Here is a 16112-nt window from a genome sequence, read left to right on the forward strand (position 1 = left end):
AATTAAAGGATTTATATAGTGAAAGCTAAAGACTCAAGTGTAACATCGGCTAGTCGATTTTGGCAGTGGTTTGAGCCAAACAGTGCGTTACGCTCGGTGGGTCTCACGGCTTGCACGCACCAACGGGCCCGTGGGCCCGGGGCGTGACAGTTATTAAAATGATAAATTTAAATTTTATGAACTGAATATAGTAACTTTCAAGCTTAAAGAGCAAGTTGTCCAGAATTTTTCTTATGAATTTCAAATGAAGGCTAGCAGTTCATCTGATTGCAATTAGATTCCAAATGCATATACAACACTGAACTGTAGATAAAAGAGGAAGAACAATAGAACGGACTATCATAGAATAATTTCTATTATGTAAATCCCTAAGTTCTCTTAAAGGAGCATTTTGGTGAATCTCGCAAGACGTCAAAAAATTTATCAAATAACTGTTAAAATCAGTACAAGCTGAAACCAAAAAACTGGCTAATGATAATGCCTACTCCCATAGATATCGCTAAGACCGAAGCAGCCCATGTCAGCTTTTCCGTTATCCTAGGAACCCGTTCTTTCAAAGCTTGGCTACAAGAACCTATAAAAACCGTATAACTCCCCATCGCAAGAACAGTTCCGACAAGAAACATACCTAAAAAAGCAGCACCAGCTAATCGTGAAGGAAGAGCAAGCGCCGGCAAAACCATCATTAATGCATCAGGCTGAAGACCATGCACAATTCCAGTGGCAAAAGTCGCAAATCCAATCTTTTTCTTTCCACTTGGTTGAAGATTTAATGGCTCATGTATACTACTCACATCACACTCCCCATTCTCTAAAGCAACACAAGGGGTAGGAACTTCTGAAGCTTCTTTTATCCCCATAGCTCCAATTACAAGTAGAGTTAAGCCAACAACTCTTGTTCCCCATGTTCTAATGATTTCAATGTGAAGGCGATCTTTAAGGAGCAAAAATAGAAGTCCAAAAATTACTTGGCCTGCATCATGGCCACAGCCCCAAAGGGCCCCGACTATAGCACTCTCTACTCTTGTTCGGCCAATAGATAAAGGGGCTAGAGCAGCAAGATGATCAGGGCCAGAGAGAGTGTGTAGGCAACCAGCAAAAAAACCAGTCCAGGCACTGCTTAATAACTCAGATTTAATCAGTTTGCTACCTGTATTGGTTGCGGAGTGAACGGCTGATGCAAATGCTGGTCGTACTAAGATTGACTGGATTATTGTTGTGAGCAGTGCTGACAGGAGAATGAATATGGCAGAAGTAGCAACCTGGAAAGTTTTCGTTTAGAAGAATAACAGAATGATTCGTTATAGGTAAAGTGAAGATAACAGATGACAGGCTATGCATATGGTTTGCATCCTTGATTCATACATCTATTTGTTTGGTCATAATTTATTTATATCATCACCAAATCTGCATTATATATGAACTCCAAAAATTCCTTAGCATATAGATAAAGAAAGGGCAGCGTAAGACCTACTCGGATCTCAATGAATATAAATTCCAAAGAATATTTGTTAAGGCATCCGACGGCAATAGCATAATGGATTAGATAGTCTTTACAGAATTGAGTGAAAAGAGAGGATTCATATAGCCTATACAAAAATTTGGAATAAAAGGTTTGCTGCTGCTGTTGTTGTCAGTCTTAAAACTCAAGTAAGTTACTGGAAAAGTTTAAATATTAGAGGTAGTATATCAAATTTCATCGTGGATTAATTAGTCATTTCGTTCACTTTTATTTATCGGGTTGCTGAACTGGGTCAGGCAGACACCATGAATCAGAATACACGACTTGGGTCACAAATGAAATAGGGTGGAGTGAATTAGGTAAACTTGGACATCACTATCAGTTTCCACTAAAATTTGATTAGAAGGTTTTCTTATACAAGAGTAACATAAAGAAAAATACTATATGCATGACATTATTTCAGACTGCTACTTGTTTGCATTAGTTAGAAAGACGCTATTTGCATGACATTATTGCAGAGTGCTACTTGTTTGCATTAGTTAGAACTCAGCAACGAAAATAGATGTAGTTCTTTGCTTGCCAACTTGCTCATAGTTGCCTTCAGCACAAGAGTAGGAACTCATGTGTGGCTGATATCAAGCTAACTACCAATCCTAGGACTTGACCAATTCTTTTCTAGATATTCTCAGCTAAATCACGCTCCTTATGGAGCTTATTTTATTTGGGAAAGGTTTAAAGAATGCCTATGATGATTTTGTCATTGTACACATCAGGAAACTGATGTCAGCAGAAAGCACGGATCAGAAGGCGATGGCATAAACAACCAAATCAGAGAAGTAAATTAACTCAAGTATAAAGAACTATTACAAAACACAGTTTTAAAAGATTAAGTATCTCTTGCAAAGTACTGTAGAGCCAGTTCCCAGAACAGTGTAGAACAGGCTTCAAATCAGTTAATCGCTTTATATTCCTCGTACAGGAGGCCTCTGATCCTGGTCACAGTACCAAAGGCAGCCTCATTGTATTGTATTTTTCTTATAATTTTCATCTAGCAGGTCCAAGTTTTGTATTTGCAAATCCTTTTAGAATCTAAAATAGAAGCTATTACTTGAAAAAAAATTCTGTTACATGAAATTTATGTTCATGTTCCTTTTCAGATTTCATCAGTGTCTGTATTACACAGACAATCCATCCTTAAAGAATTTGAATTAAGAGTTTTTCCCCCTAGAAACCACCTTAATAATAGGGTAATTATATGGAAACCATCTTTCGATTTCAATTTCTACATAAACCACATTTAAAGTGGGTTTTTATTGCAATCAACCAACTCCTAGTCAAAATTTTCACTAAAACCCAAAATTACTCTTAAAAAACTCACATTCAAGGTACATGACTCATATTTTAGTGTTTAGGTCTTATTAGGATACAACTCACGTACCTTGAACTTGAATTTTTTTAAACTTATTTTTGGTTTTTCAATGTAAATTTGACTGGGAGGTGGTTGATTGCAGTAAAACAACCACTTTAAAGGTGGTTTATGTATAAATTAAAATGGAAAGGTGATTTCCATATAATTACCCTATTTTTAAGGTTGTTAGTCTAAGTGTGTAGACCCAAAGCTGCAATCAAAAAGACGAAGAAAACAGTCAGAAGACTGTGCGGTCGACCGCAGTGGCAGAGCCGGTCGACCGCGTGCACTGCAGGAGACTGAGAAGAAGTTTTCGCTCTGGCCGGTCGACCGGCGTGGTCGCTGCGGTCGACCGATATCGTGCACAAGACCCTATAGGATTTCGTCGTTCTGACCGGTCGACCGACCTTGGCAAAGCGGTCGACCGCGACGCAGATTCGCTGTTTCCTATTTTATCTAGGAATCCTGTTCTGCTGGGGTTTGTTATAAATACCCAAACGTTTCTAGGGTTTGAAAAGAACATCAAAAAGAGAGCTTTTTGGCTGCTAAGAGAGAGAGAATCTCAGAGAGATTAACCCCTTGTTTGAGAGCTTGTATTTTCTTCTTCAATTAATAGAAAGATTGTGTGGTGTGGCTCCCGAGGACGTAGGCACGTTGCCGAACCTCGTTAAATCTGTGTGTTCGTCTCTTTTACTGTTTTTACAAGGTTAGATCTTTATTTGTGGTTTATTCCTACTTTCCTACTTTCAACACAAGGTCCGGAAGGGCAAGGGTTCGATTGATTGTTTCGAATCCCCAACAACTGGTATCAGAGCTTCGTTCAGCAATTTGTGTGAAAGCCATGGCAGAGGAAAGCAAATCAAAGATTGAGAAGTTCGACGGATCGGATTTCGCCTACTGGAAGTCGCAGATGGAGAACTATCTGTACCAGAAGGACTTGTATCGCCCGCTTCTGGGCAAGGAAAAGGAAAAGAAGACGACGGAGTCAGATGGTGATTGGGAGGTACTGGATAGGAAGGCTCTAGGGCAAATCCGGTTGTCGCTCGCCAAATCAGTAGCCCACAATATTCTGAAGGAGAAGACGACGGTGGGGCTTATGGAAGCGCTCGCAAAGATGTACGAGCAACCGTCGGCAGCAAACAAGGTGCATCTAGTCAAAACTCTTTTCAACCTCAAGATGGCAGAAGGACGGTCCTTCACGATGCACCTCAGCGAGTTCAACACGATTGTTGATCAACTTATCTCCGTGGACATCACGTTCGATGACGAAGTGCAGGCCCTTCTACTACTATCGCAGTTGCCGGATAGTTGGGCAGGTTGTGTGACGGCAATCAGCAATTCGGCGGGGAAAGAGAAGTTGAAGCTGAATGAGGTTGTTAGCATGATTCTATCCGAGGAGGTTAGAAGGAAATCGTCCGAATCAGAAGGTTCAGGTTCAGCCCTAAGTTTCGAGCAGAGAGGCAGAAGCCAGAAGAAAGGGAACCAGAACAGGAATCGGTCGAAATCAGTGAAGAAGAGGCCGAACTCGAAGGTTAGGTCTATCAAAGGGAAGTGTTGGAACTGCGGCCAGGAGGGCCATATGTCTTCGGTCTGTAAAGCACCAAAGAAGGATGCGGGTGAGCAGGAGGCTCATATCGTGCAGGATGCCTTGATCCTTGCTATGGATAGCGATTCTGATTCTTGGGTCATCGACTCAGGAGCTTCTTTCCACGCCACTGCAAATAGGAAACTACTTCAGAACTATGTAGCAGGGGACTTTGGTAAAGTATACTTGGGGGATAATGAACCTTGCAATATTGTTGGAAAGGGCGACGTTCAGATACAGATAAAGGGCTCTAAGTGGAATTTGAAGAACGTGAGACACGTACCAAAGCTGAAGAGGAATCTTGTTTCGGTGGGACAGCTTGGAGCAGAAGGCTACGTTTCGACATTCACCGGGGATTCGTGGAGAATCTCCAACGGTACGATGGTTGTTGCCCGAGGCAACAAAACGGGAACTCTCTACCTCACTTCACATGCGAGTGACACCCTCGCAATTGCAGCTGGCAAGGAGAGTACAGATCTGTGGCACAATAGGCTGGGGCACATGAGCGAGAAAGGGATGAAAATTCTACATTCACAAGGAAAGCTAACCGGGATCGACACCGTGGAAGTCGGGGTTTGTGAAGACTGCATCTTTGGGAAGCAGAAGAGGGTTAGTTTCCAGAAGGGTGGAAGGCCACCTAAGGCTCAGAAGCTAGAGTTGATTCATACAGATGTATGGGGCCCAGCCAGTGTGTCTTGGCTGTTCGAGATACTACGTCACCTTTATCGACGATCACTCGAGGAAGGTGTGGGTTTACTTTTATTAATTGTAACTAAAGTTACAATTTTTGGAAGGCCTTCTCAATTAAGAGTAGCCCTCCTCTCCAAAAGGAGTTATAAAAATTTTCACACCCTCAACCCCTCACTCTCTACCCCTATTTATAGTAATCTTCAATGAATATGAGCCATTGGATTTGTCTTGAGCCCCAAACAACAATCTCCACCTTTGAATTTGTTTTTTGTTCTTTTCTAGCCTAAATATAGGAGGCCCAATTGATCCCTTGCATCCAATGGCATTTGATTAAATGCAGCAGTCCAAGGTCCACATTTGATTTTTGAAAATAAAAATCAAGCCCAGTCCGGTCATGAAGCAATTTCCAGCAGCCAAAGAAGGTCCGGCCTATTCAGCTTCATTTGATTTTTAAAAGAATCAACAAGTCCGGCCCATATCCTCATTTACTTGATTAAAATCAACTGCAGCCCATGTCCTCTTGTGCACATGTGAGTTTCAAAACAACTCCAAGTCCGGCCCATAGCATTAAATCCCAAGTCTGCAGCAAATTAAAAGCAAAGTCAGGCATTTGATTTTCAAGTCCAAAGTCCGGTTCTTGATTTCATTGATTTTCAAAAGAAAACTGCAGCAAGGTCCACATCCATTAGATTAAAGCCCATGTCCGGTCCTTCATTTCATTGATTTTCCAAAAGAAAAAACAAACAAGTCCGGCCCATTTTGATTTTTGAAAATCTGCAGCACAAAGTAAAAGAAGTCCGGCCCAAGTTTTGTTTCTCATTTTCCAAACTCAAGTCCATTCAAAACCCAGCTGCAGCAACTTGTCTGGCCATTTCTTCAAAATCAAAGCATCCAAATTGAAGAGCTAGTTAATGGAAATCAACCACAACAATCCGGCCCAACTCAAATGAATGTCCGGTCCAAGTCTGCAGCAGTGATTTTTTTGTGAAAATCCACCAAGTCTGGTCTTCAAAGAAATGATTTCATGGTCCTTTCTCCATTTTAATCAGCAGGTAAGTCTCCGGCCCATGAGTAAATTATTTGTTGATGTGCCATCATTTGCTTGATTTTTTTGTCCAACTATGCATTAGTTCGGTCTTAAAACTCTTTTGCATCCAAGTCCATTTCATTCCACTCTTTACATCCAAGTCCATTCTAACTCTTTGGTGTATATATTTTTTTTAATGGGCTTTGCTATTTGGGCTTCAATCATTTTCCTCTTTTAAGCTTTTGCTTCATGGGCTTCTAAATACTACAAAATAGAGAAGAGAGATTTTTGAGGGGTTTTTACATTTAATAATATTTATTTATATTTTCATTCAATTATGTGCAAACTAATCTAACAATAATTATTAATGGTATATTTATTCATGTAAAATAGATAATGAGGGTATAAAATTGTAATAAAATATGATTATCAGTCTTCTTTTGGCGGTTCGAGATACTACGTCACCTTTATCGACGATCACTCGAGGAAGGTGTGGGTTTACTTCATGAAGCACAAGTCAGAGGTGTTCGAGATCTTCAAGAAGTGGAAGGCCATGGTCGAGAACGAGACAGATCTGAAGGTGAAGTGCTTGAGATCAGATAATGGTGGAGAATACGAGCTGGAGGAGTTCAAGAGGTTCTGTGCTACGAATGGGATTCGCTTAGAGAGGACTACTCCAGGGACGCCGCAGCAGAACGGCATTGCAGAGAGGATGAACAGGACCTTGACAGAGCGTGCGCGGAGCATGCGATTACATGCAGGTCTGCCTAAGACATTTTGGGCGGATGCGGTGCATACGGCAGCATACCTTATTAATCACGGGCCATCAGTTCCATTAGATTTTGGGATTCCAGAGGAGGTTTGGAGTGGAAAGAAGATAAATCTCTCACACTTGCGGGTATTTGGTTGCGTGGCTTATGTTCATATCAGTGACCATGTCAGGGACAAGCTAGAAGCTAAGTCACAGAAGTGCACATTCATTGGATACGGCATTGATGAGTTCGGGTATCGCCTTTGGGATGAGAAGAACAGGAAGATCATCAGGAGCCGGGATGTGATATTCAATGAGGAGGTGATGTACAAGGACAGGGACAATGCCAAGGATAGCCAAAGCAGTGGGAGCAGCACTACGGATACAGGTGGATCCGAGTACATGGATTTGGAGGAACTTCCAGATGGGGGCGACGATGTCAGTTCTGACCGTAGAACGGAGGAGACTACAGGTGCAGAAGCTACTACCCAGGGCGTGGAGCCTAGGAGGTCATCTAGGGTACCCAAACCAAATCCCAAATACCTCTCGTCACTTGATTATCTACTCTTAACAGATAGCGGAGAGCCGGAGTGTTATGAAGAGGCAGTGCAAGTGAGTGAATCTCAGCAGTGGGAGCATGCGATGCAGGAGGAGATGGATTCTCTACTCACTAATGAGACATGGGAGTTAGCCCAGCTACCTGCACAGAAGAAAGCCTTGCACAATAAATGGGTCTACCGGGTCAAGCAGGAGAGTGATGGAAGCAAGAGATTCAAGGCCAGATTAGTAGTGAAAGGGTTTCAACAGCGGGAAGGAGTGGACTACACGGAGATATTTTCCCCTGTTGTGAAACTCACAACCATCAGAGTGGTGTTGAGTTTGGTAGCTGCAGAAGACCTCTTCCTTGAGCAGTTAGATGTGAAGACTGCCTTTCTTCATGGTGACTTGGATGAAGAAATCTACATGAAGCAGCCTGTTGGCTTCATTGAAGAAGGAAAGGAAGAGATGGTGTGCAAGCTCAAGAAGAGCTTATATGGTTTGAAACAGGCTCCGAGACAGTGGTATAAGAAGTTTGATAACTTCATGCAGAACAATGGCTACAGAAGATGCAATTCGGATCATTGCTGTTATTTCAAAAGGTTCGAGTCCAGCTTCATTATTTTGTTATTATATGTTGATGACATGTTGGTAGCAGGACCGTGTTTAGAAGAGATAAACAGTTTGAAGAGGCAGCTAGCAAAGGAATTTGCAATGAAGGATCTGGGTGCAGCGAAGCAGATTCTAGGGATGCGAATCAGTAGAGATGAAGCTGAAGGGACATTGAGTTTGAGCCAAGCTGAATACATTGAGAAGGTACTTCAGAGGTTCAACATGCAGAATGCTAAAGTTGTTAGCACACCCCTTGGAAGTCAGTTCAAGTTATCTGAGGAGCAATCGCCTAAGACAGATGCAGATAGAGAGCATATGAGCAGGGTGCCATATTCTTCAGCCATTGGGAGTCTCATGTACGCGATGGTTTGCACGAGGCCGGACATCGCCCATGCAGTGGGAGTTGTGAGCAGATTTGCAAGCAATCCAGGGAAGCAACATTGGGAGGCCGTGAAGTGGATAATGTGGTACTTGAGAGGGACAAAGGAGGAAGGAGTTGGTGCTGCAGGGATACGTGGATGCGGACTTCGCCGGTGATCATGATACGAGGCGAAGCACCACGGGGTATGTTTATACCTTAGCGTCGACAGCAGTGAGCTGGGTCTCACGTCTGCAGAAGATTGTGACTTTGTCTACAACCGAGGCTGAGTATGTCACGGTGACTGAAGCAAGCAAGGAGATGATCTGGTTGAACGGGTGCTTGGAAGAGTTGGATCTGAAGCAAGGGAGAGGAGTTCTTTATTGTGATAGCCAGAGCGCTATACATCTTGCCAAGAATCCAGTATATCATGCCAAAACGAAGCACATCGACGTTAAATACCATTTTATACGCTCGCTGATCGAGGACGGAAAGTTGCACTTAATAAAGATTTTGGGGAGTCAAAATCCGGCGGACATGTTGACGAAGGCAGTCACCATTGAGAAACTGGAGTTGTGCGCAACTTCAGTTGGCCTTCACGAGTAGAAGACGAAGGCGGAGCCACACTACGAGGATCGGCGCAATCATCGGGATGTTGATTGAAGAAAGAATTTTTCGGGGGAAAAGATACATGCGAAGAAGGGGAGAGTTCGGGGGAACTCATTGCAGGCACTTTGGTCTCCAAGTGGGAGATTGTTAGTCTAAGGTTGTAGACCCAAAGCTGCAATCGAAAAGACGAAGAAAACAGTCAGAAGACTGTGCGGTCGACCGCAGTGGCAGAGCCGGTCGACCGCGTGCACTGCAGGAGACTGAGAAGAAGTTTTCGCTCTGGCCGGTCGACCGGCGTTTCCTGATCTGTTTAGGAATCTGTTTCAACCAGGATTCTATATATACCCCAAACGATTTTAGGGTTTGTAAGACATCAAAAAGAGAGCTTTTTGGCTGCAAAGAGAGAGAGAATCTCAGAGAGATTTACCCCTTGTTTGAGAGCTTGTATTTTCTTCTTCAATTAATAGAAAGATTGTGTGGTGTGGCTCCCGAGGACGTAGGCACGTTGCCGAACCTCGTTAAATCTGTGTGTTCGTCTCTTTTACTGTTTTTACAAGGTTAGATCTTTATTTGTGGTTTATTCCTACTTTCCTACTTTCAACACAAGGTCCGGAAGGGCAAGGGTTCGATTGATTGTTTCGAATCCCCAACAGTGATTTCTTGGTCTTTTCCGGTGGCAGGGTGGGGGTGGGGGGCCTGTTTGAATAATTAAGTTTCATATTCAATCTATTTGCCGTCTTTGCATTGCCAACCAATAAACATATCAACTGGGTAAGTACCATCCTCTTCCACGTCTTCCTCAAGTCATCATCCATTAATTTAGCCCCTTCATGGTACTTCATCTTGATTAAGGACTACCTAACGAAAGAGTGCATGTTGTTCCTCCATACCATAACCCTCTTTTCCTTCTTCCATCCTTCTTTTATTTATCGTTAAACTAAGATCCGATTTTCATAGGCATGAATCTCATAAAGCAAGGAATTCCTATCATAACCACAAAGACCACAGCAATCATGAGTTTAATAGATGCGAGAACATACACCTCCTTTCTCTACAACACAGTTTAGAAGGAATTCCTGCTTTCTGCTGCACCCAACTCCTTATCTGTTTACCTAGAGGGCCCAAAAACCAAAAAATTGTATGTTCCTTCACTCTTTTGTTATTTTTTTTTTTTTTTTTTTGGACTCACCAGCCAAAACCCAGTTCTGAATCTAGCCATCTGATAAATAATAATGATAGTAATAATAATAATAATAAATCCAGCCCTTGCAATAGCAAGCAGGACCCATATTCAAAAAAGCATCAAATGCAACCAAATCGAAAAGAATAAAGCAAAACAAATACACTTGATCAAAAAGAAGAGAAGAAGCAAGATTTGCACCTTTTTTAGGAGGGAAGCAGCCGAATCCGCTGATCTGGGGAATTGGGCACATGAGTAATTCTTAGAATCCTTCTCCTTTGAGAGGAGAGGCGCGAGAGAGGGGGAAGGAGGTCGAGGTGGTGGGCCCCGTTGCTCGGAGGAGAGAGAAGCAGAGATGGGTTTGAGAGGGAGGAGAGAGAGCTTGGGTCTTCCAGAAGAATAGAAAGGGGAGGGAGGGAAGGGGAAGCGAGGCCTTGGGATTAGAGAGGAGGAGGAAGGAGAAGAGATAAGCCTCTCCATTGAAGCTGGGGTTTTTGGAAACAGAGAGAGAGAGAGGGAGAGAGAGAGAATAACGAAATTGGAAAAAGGTAAAGAACCAGGGAGTGTAGAATGAGTGAGGCATTTGCGCTGACTGACTTTAACTTTAATATTTTTTTCATAACCGTAATTTTTCCATATAAGTGGGTAAAACTACTCAATGCAATATTTTTCTAGTGAAAAATACGGTTCATAATTTTAGAGGGGTTTTCTGGTTAAATCTCAAACTTATAGAAAGTTTCCTTCAGAGCCAAGGGGCTTGCCTAGCAGCACATTCAATTAGAAGTTACAACATCGACACGTTGTAACAATAATAAAATGTTCAAAAACAAATCCATGTTTTTAATCAAGGAAAATGATTTAAGGACCCAAAATATGGGACCAAGGGAGGGGACAGGTGAGGTGTCCCCTCCCTATTGCATAATGAGTTGGATTTAACCTGGCATGACGCTTTTTTATTGTTGTTTTGTTGCTGTTGTTGGTATATCCTTGTAATTTCAGTGTTAAATCCATGGCCAAATTTGTCACCTGAGTAATAGACTTTTTATTTTATTTTTTATTTTAGAGTGTTCTAAGTTCTTTCATGATTAGGTGAATCAGGAGGTTTCCTAACTATAATACGTGGAAGCTTGCAATCCGTGGAACATGAAGTAGGTATTTCCACTTTCCTCAATCTAGACAACTTTTTCTCTATGATGACGGTTCATGCTTCCTAATAAAACAACTAATACAAGGAATTAAAGCTAGTGCGAGCCTACCTTTTGTGTTAGCATGATTTTGGAATCATTTTGGGTGGATGTTGGTTTGTTAGAAGTTGTTCAGGACGTGTAATCTTTGTCTCATGCCACGTGTGAAGGTCCACCTTGAGTTTTGGACGTCATACTTTTCCTTTGTCCTACGCCACGTGTGCAGGTCCAGTATGAGTTTCAGATATCACTACTTTTCTATCAGCAAATAAATACATAAAAGAAGAAATGCAACTTTGTGCTACATCAGGGTTAGTACATATCTCATTCGTTTCTTTTTCTTTTTTTTTTTCTTTTCCCCCCACCCTTATTTTTGTTTGTTTGTTTGTTTATGTTAGCTGTTATTTCCTCATCACAGTCAAATCTCATTTCGTTTTCTGTCAATGAAGATTGCACTCAATCACCAAAAGGTCAGAAACTCTTGCTTTGAGATCCATCATAGTGTGAGATTGAATTGCGTTTTCAAATAGGTTTTTCAAGCTGACAATGTGAAGCAGTATTTAGTGAATTAATTAGTATCTTGAAATACCTGAAGTGGCTTCACGAAGAGCTAGCACTTAATATTCGGTGCAATACGCCGTTTCAAGATATTGTCTCACGTTCAAATGTTCAAAATGAAAAAGCCATATCTGGACCGTAAGCGTTAGATTTGTCCAAGGAACAAAATATATATTTATTGGAAGAATTCAACAGAAATCAGCAGAGAAAAGACACAAATACATATCATAGAACGATACAAATTAAGAACGAAGTAAAAAAGCTCATTACTTTCACCTACGAGCTTATATTCCATTAATGGGCACTATTTGCTGATCTGCCACGTTCATCAATACCCATATGCAGCATCTGCAAGATATAAACCCGCATCTTCTATACACCAGATCAAGATGATACAGAAAAAGAAAAGGAAGTCCGAAATAATTTCTCAACGAAGTTTATTCTGCTCTACTGCCTCGCACAATTCATTGATTTTGGTTTCAAAACGATTGAGTCTGATAAGTGCGTTTATAGCAAAGTATAAGAGGCGATTCTTGTATTCTTCTGTGCATTTATGTTGATGATATTAAATTGTTTGGATCTAACATTGGAATAATCAATGAGACTAAGACATTCTTGAGTAGTAAGTTTGAAATGAAGGACATGGGAGTTGCTGACGTGATTCTTGGCCTAAAACTGATAAGATCAGTTGAGGGTATATAGCTATTTCTCAATCTCACTATGTTGAAAAGGTTATTGAGAAATTTGGCTATAAGAATTGCAAACCCGTCAAAACTCTATATAATCATTCAGTAACTCTCTACAAGAATGTAAGTGGAGTCTCTGCATCTCAATTGAGATATGCTCAGATCATTGGAAGCTTAACGTATCTTGCAAATTGTTCGAGACCGGATATATCTTACTCGGTTTCTAAATTAAGTAGATACACTAGCTGTCCAAATAGGACTCATTAGGAGGCCTTGGATAGGATACTTCAGTATCTGTAGGGAATTGTTTCCCTTGCACTGCATTACGGTATATTCCCTCCCGTTATGGAGGGATACAGTGATGCTAGATGGATTGCTATGGGTTCAGGTAGCAATGGTTGTATAGGGTATGTATTTACCTTAGGTGGCGGCACTGTCGCCTAGAGATCTGTCAAACAGTCCATTTTGTCTCGGTCTACGTTTGAGGCAGAACTTTGCGCTTTGGACACTACTGGTTTAGAAGCTGAATGACTTAAGGGACTTATGTCCGAATTGCCCATGATCAGCAAGTCTATTCTTGCAATCTCTGTACATTATGACAATATGACCATAATGGCAAGAATTAAAAGTTTAAAGTATAACCACAAAACTCGAGGTCATATCCAAGTACGGATAAAGACAGTGAAAAAGTTTGTTGATGAAGGGGTAATTACTGTGGACTTTGTCAGGTCCAAGGACAACATAGCAGATCCCTTTACAAAAGGACTAGAGTTGTCGCTAGTTCTTAAATCCAGGTTGATGATGGGACTGAAACCTTACCTTACTCATCGACAGTAGCAACCCAACCTATCTGAGTGGAAATCCCACAAAGTAGGTTCAATGTGGTAACAACAAATTGTTGAGTGAGTTAAACACCTAATCATATATTGATATTATGTATTTGAGTCTATCATCATGTATACCTAAAAGGTGTTGATAACTGCTAGTATAGTAAAAGTGTTTCGACTCTGAATGTGATCAAGTCTTTAAGACAAGATGCAAGCAATGCATCACTGGAGATGCCCAACTATATGAAATAATTGTGTGGCCGCAATTAGAGGAAGGAGGTTATTCCTCGAAATTGTTCATGAAAAGGATAAGAATGCATGACCATACTGCGTCAAACCTAAAGATTGCTTCTATAGCCTATATCGTGTTATTACCAATGAATATCACCACATCAAAGGTTCAAGTTCAAGACTTAGTTTCATTTCATGCATGTGGTGATAAAATTGGATAACTATAGGGAATGTTCAAATCGGAAGATATATTCTCCGAAAGCATGATATGTATAATCTTAATTACTGTCAGCTATGGAATTGTGGGGGTTTGTTGAAATAAATGAATCTTAGAGGTTTTTATGAAAAGATATCATTTAATGATTAGATTCCATAGATAAAAATTAAAATATGTTTGTTTAATAAGTAGTATGTGAGTTTTAGTCCTACATTGGCTAACTGAATGTATTTTAGTTAGTTTAAATTAACACACGTGTTATATATGATACAACAAATGTGTTAATATTATACACTTATGTTGGTATATAAGTAAGCGTACAAGCAAGGGAGCGGGCTCGTGCGAACGGGACCGTGCGCGTGGGGTCAGGCGAATGGGACCGTGCGTGCGGGATCAGGCGAACGGGACCGTGCGTGAGGGATCAGGCGCGCGGGCCGAGCGCGTGCTCTTTTTGTACGTGTTGTCTTTAAACGAGCTTAAACGTTTTGCATGTGCTCACTTAAAACCAGTTAAATGTTGTGTACATTACAAACGTTATAAGGATTGAATAGGTTTTATTGCAGATGTTACAAACATTGTAATATCTGGAATTTAAATCTTTGTCTCCCATGAACCTCATAAAAGGGCTTCTTAGATATACAACATAATCACTAGAAATAGATGGCCTTCTTTCCCTTGAGGGCCTTCTTAATCCAGCCTCTTGATTTTCATCAATAGGAGTTTCATTAGAACTTCAATTTCGTGGGTTGGTTGCTGTTGAATTAGTTGCTCGACAAGATCATCTATTCGATTTCCTTGAAGAATAACCAAATCTATATCTTTATGCAACTCGATTTCCTTATGTGCTTCCTCAAATTCTATCCTACGAGGAAGTACACTCCAACTATGTTCAAAATCCTCAATAAATTTACTATTTCTAGCCTCAACTACTCGTGTAGAGTGTGAAGGACAATAAAATCAATATCTTTTGGAGTTAACTGAATAGCCAATAAAATAACCACTGGTTGTCCTCGGGTCAAGTTTCTTCATGTGTGGATTATAAATCCTCACTTTAACTGGACAATCATTTGAAACACACAGAATAGAAAAACAAAATCTCCTGTCTTCTTCTTCTTTTAATAATTTTGATCATTTGAAACACATAATAGAAAAACGAAATCTCCTGTCTTCTTCTTCTTTTAATAAATTTTGATCATTTGAAAAACACAGAATAGAAAAATAAAATCTCCTATCTTCTTCTTCTTTTAATAATTCTATAAGTTGTTAAGTGTTGTAGGTTCTGGTGAACCGAAAAAGTAGTCGTGGCGTTCACAAGAAGAGAGTGCTTCTTTGGACTGCAGTCATCTCATCCTCGGAAGTATTGTGCAGACCCAACACTACCGTAGGTGGGGCATAATTTCTTCAAGGTCAGTCCTCTGTTAAGAGGGCAATTCAACACTTCTGTAAAGTATTTTAAACTTGAAGTGTATTTAATATTTCTAACTTTCTGCTCTTTTCTTCCTTTCCTATATGGTTTATTCTGTACTTTTTTGGATATGTATTTATGCTTGTTTTTCCCAACAGAATACACTTGGATTCTAAAAGATCGTAAGTTCAAATCTCTAGGAAGAATATTACAAATTACTATTTGCTTAAAACATTGTTAGCTCATAATTGGAAAGGTTAAGGTAAAGTGGTTGTTGATTATAATGTCTCCTTGTCCTATCAACATAATAACTATAGTTGTGTGTAACTCTCTAGATTCATTATTTTTTAGCTTTTCATCATAGTTAATTTGAACAGTTAATTAATTTCGCAGGCAAAATGACAGATAAAAGCATAGGTGATGTGGCTTCAGATGGCTATCATAAATATAAGGTTTGTTCGTTGTTGGGGTTAAACACACGACAACGTGTGCCCTTCCGGATCTTATGTCGAAAGTAGGCAAGTAAGAAATCACAACAAATAAAAGAAAACTTACAGGAAAGAACGAACAAAAGAAGAAAGCACCAGATTTAATGAGGTTCGACAAACGTGCCTACGTCCTCGAGAGTCACACCAGAAAGTTTTGATTAATTGAAGAAGATTGCATGCAATAGGCCACTTTCTCTCTAAAATCTCTGATCTCAAAGTTCCGTCAAAACCCTCTCAAAAACATCCTTACATAACCCTGAAAATATTTTACGAAACATATATATATATATATATATA

The 16112-nt window shown here is 40.5% G+C and overlaps 1 protein-coding gene across 1 annotated transcript; it reads right to left on the bottom strand.

Annotated features, from left to right (window-relative positions):
* Positions 286 to 10777, bottom strand: LOC109837677. Its single transcript, XM_020406008.1, has 2 exons — positions 10421 to 10777; positions 286 to 1262 (listed from the first exon to the last, which is right to left on the bottom strand). Exons 1-2 carry the CDS (start codon positions 10697 to 10699, stop codon positions 441 to 443), a joined length of 1101 nt encoding a protein of 366 aa, XP_020261597.1. The 5' UTR covers positions 10700 to 10777; the 3' UTR covers positions 286 to 440.

Source organism: Asparagus officinalis, chromosome 4, assembly GCF_001876935.1.
Source record: "Asparagus officinalis chromosome 4, Aspof.V1, whole genome shotgun sequence".
NCBI classification, from domain to species: domain Eukaryota; kingdom Viridiplantae; phylum Streptophyta; class Magnoliopsida; order Asparagales; family Asparagaceae; genus Asparagus; species Asparagus officinalis.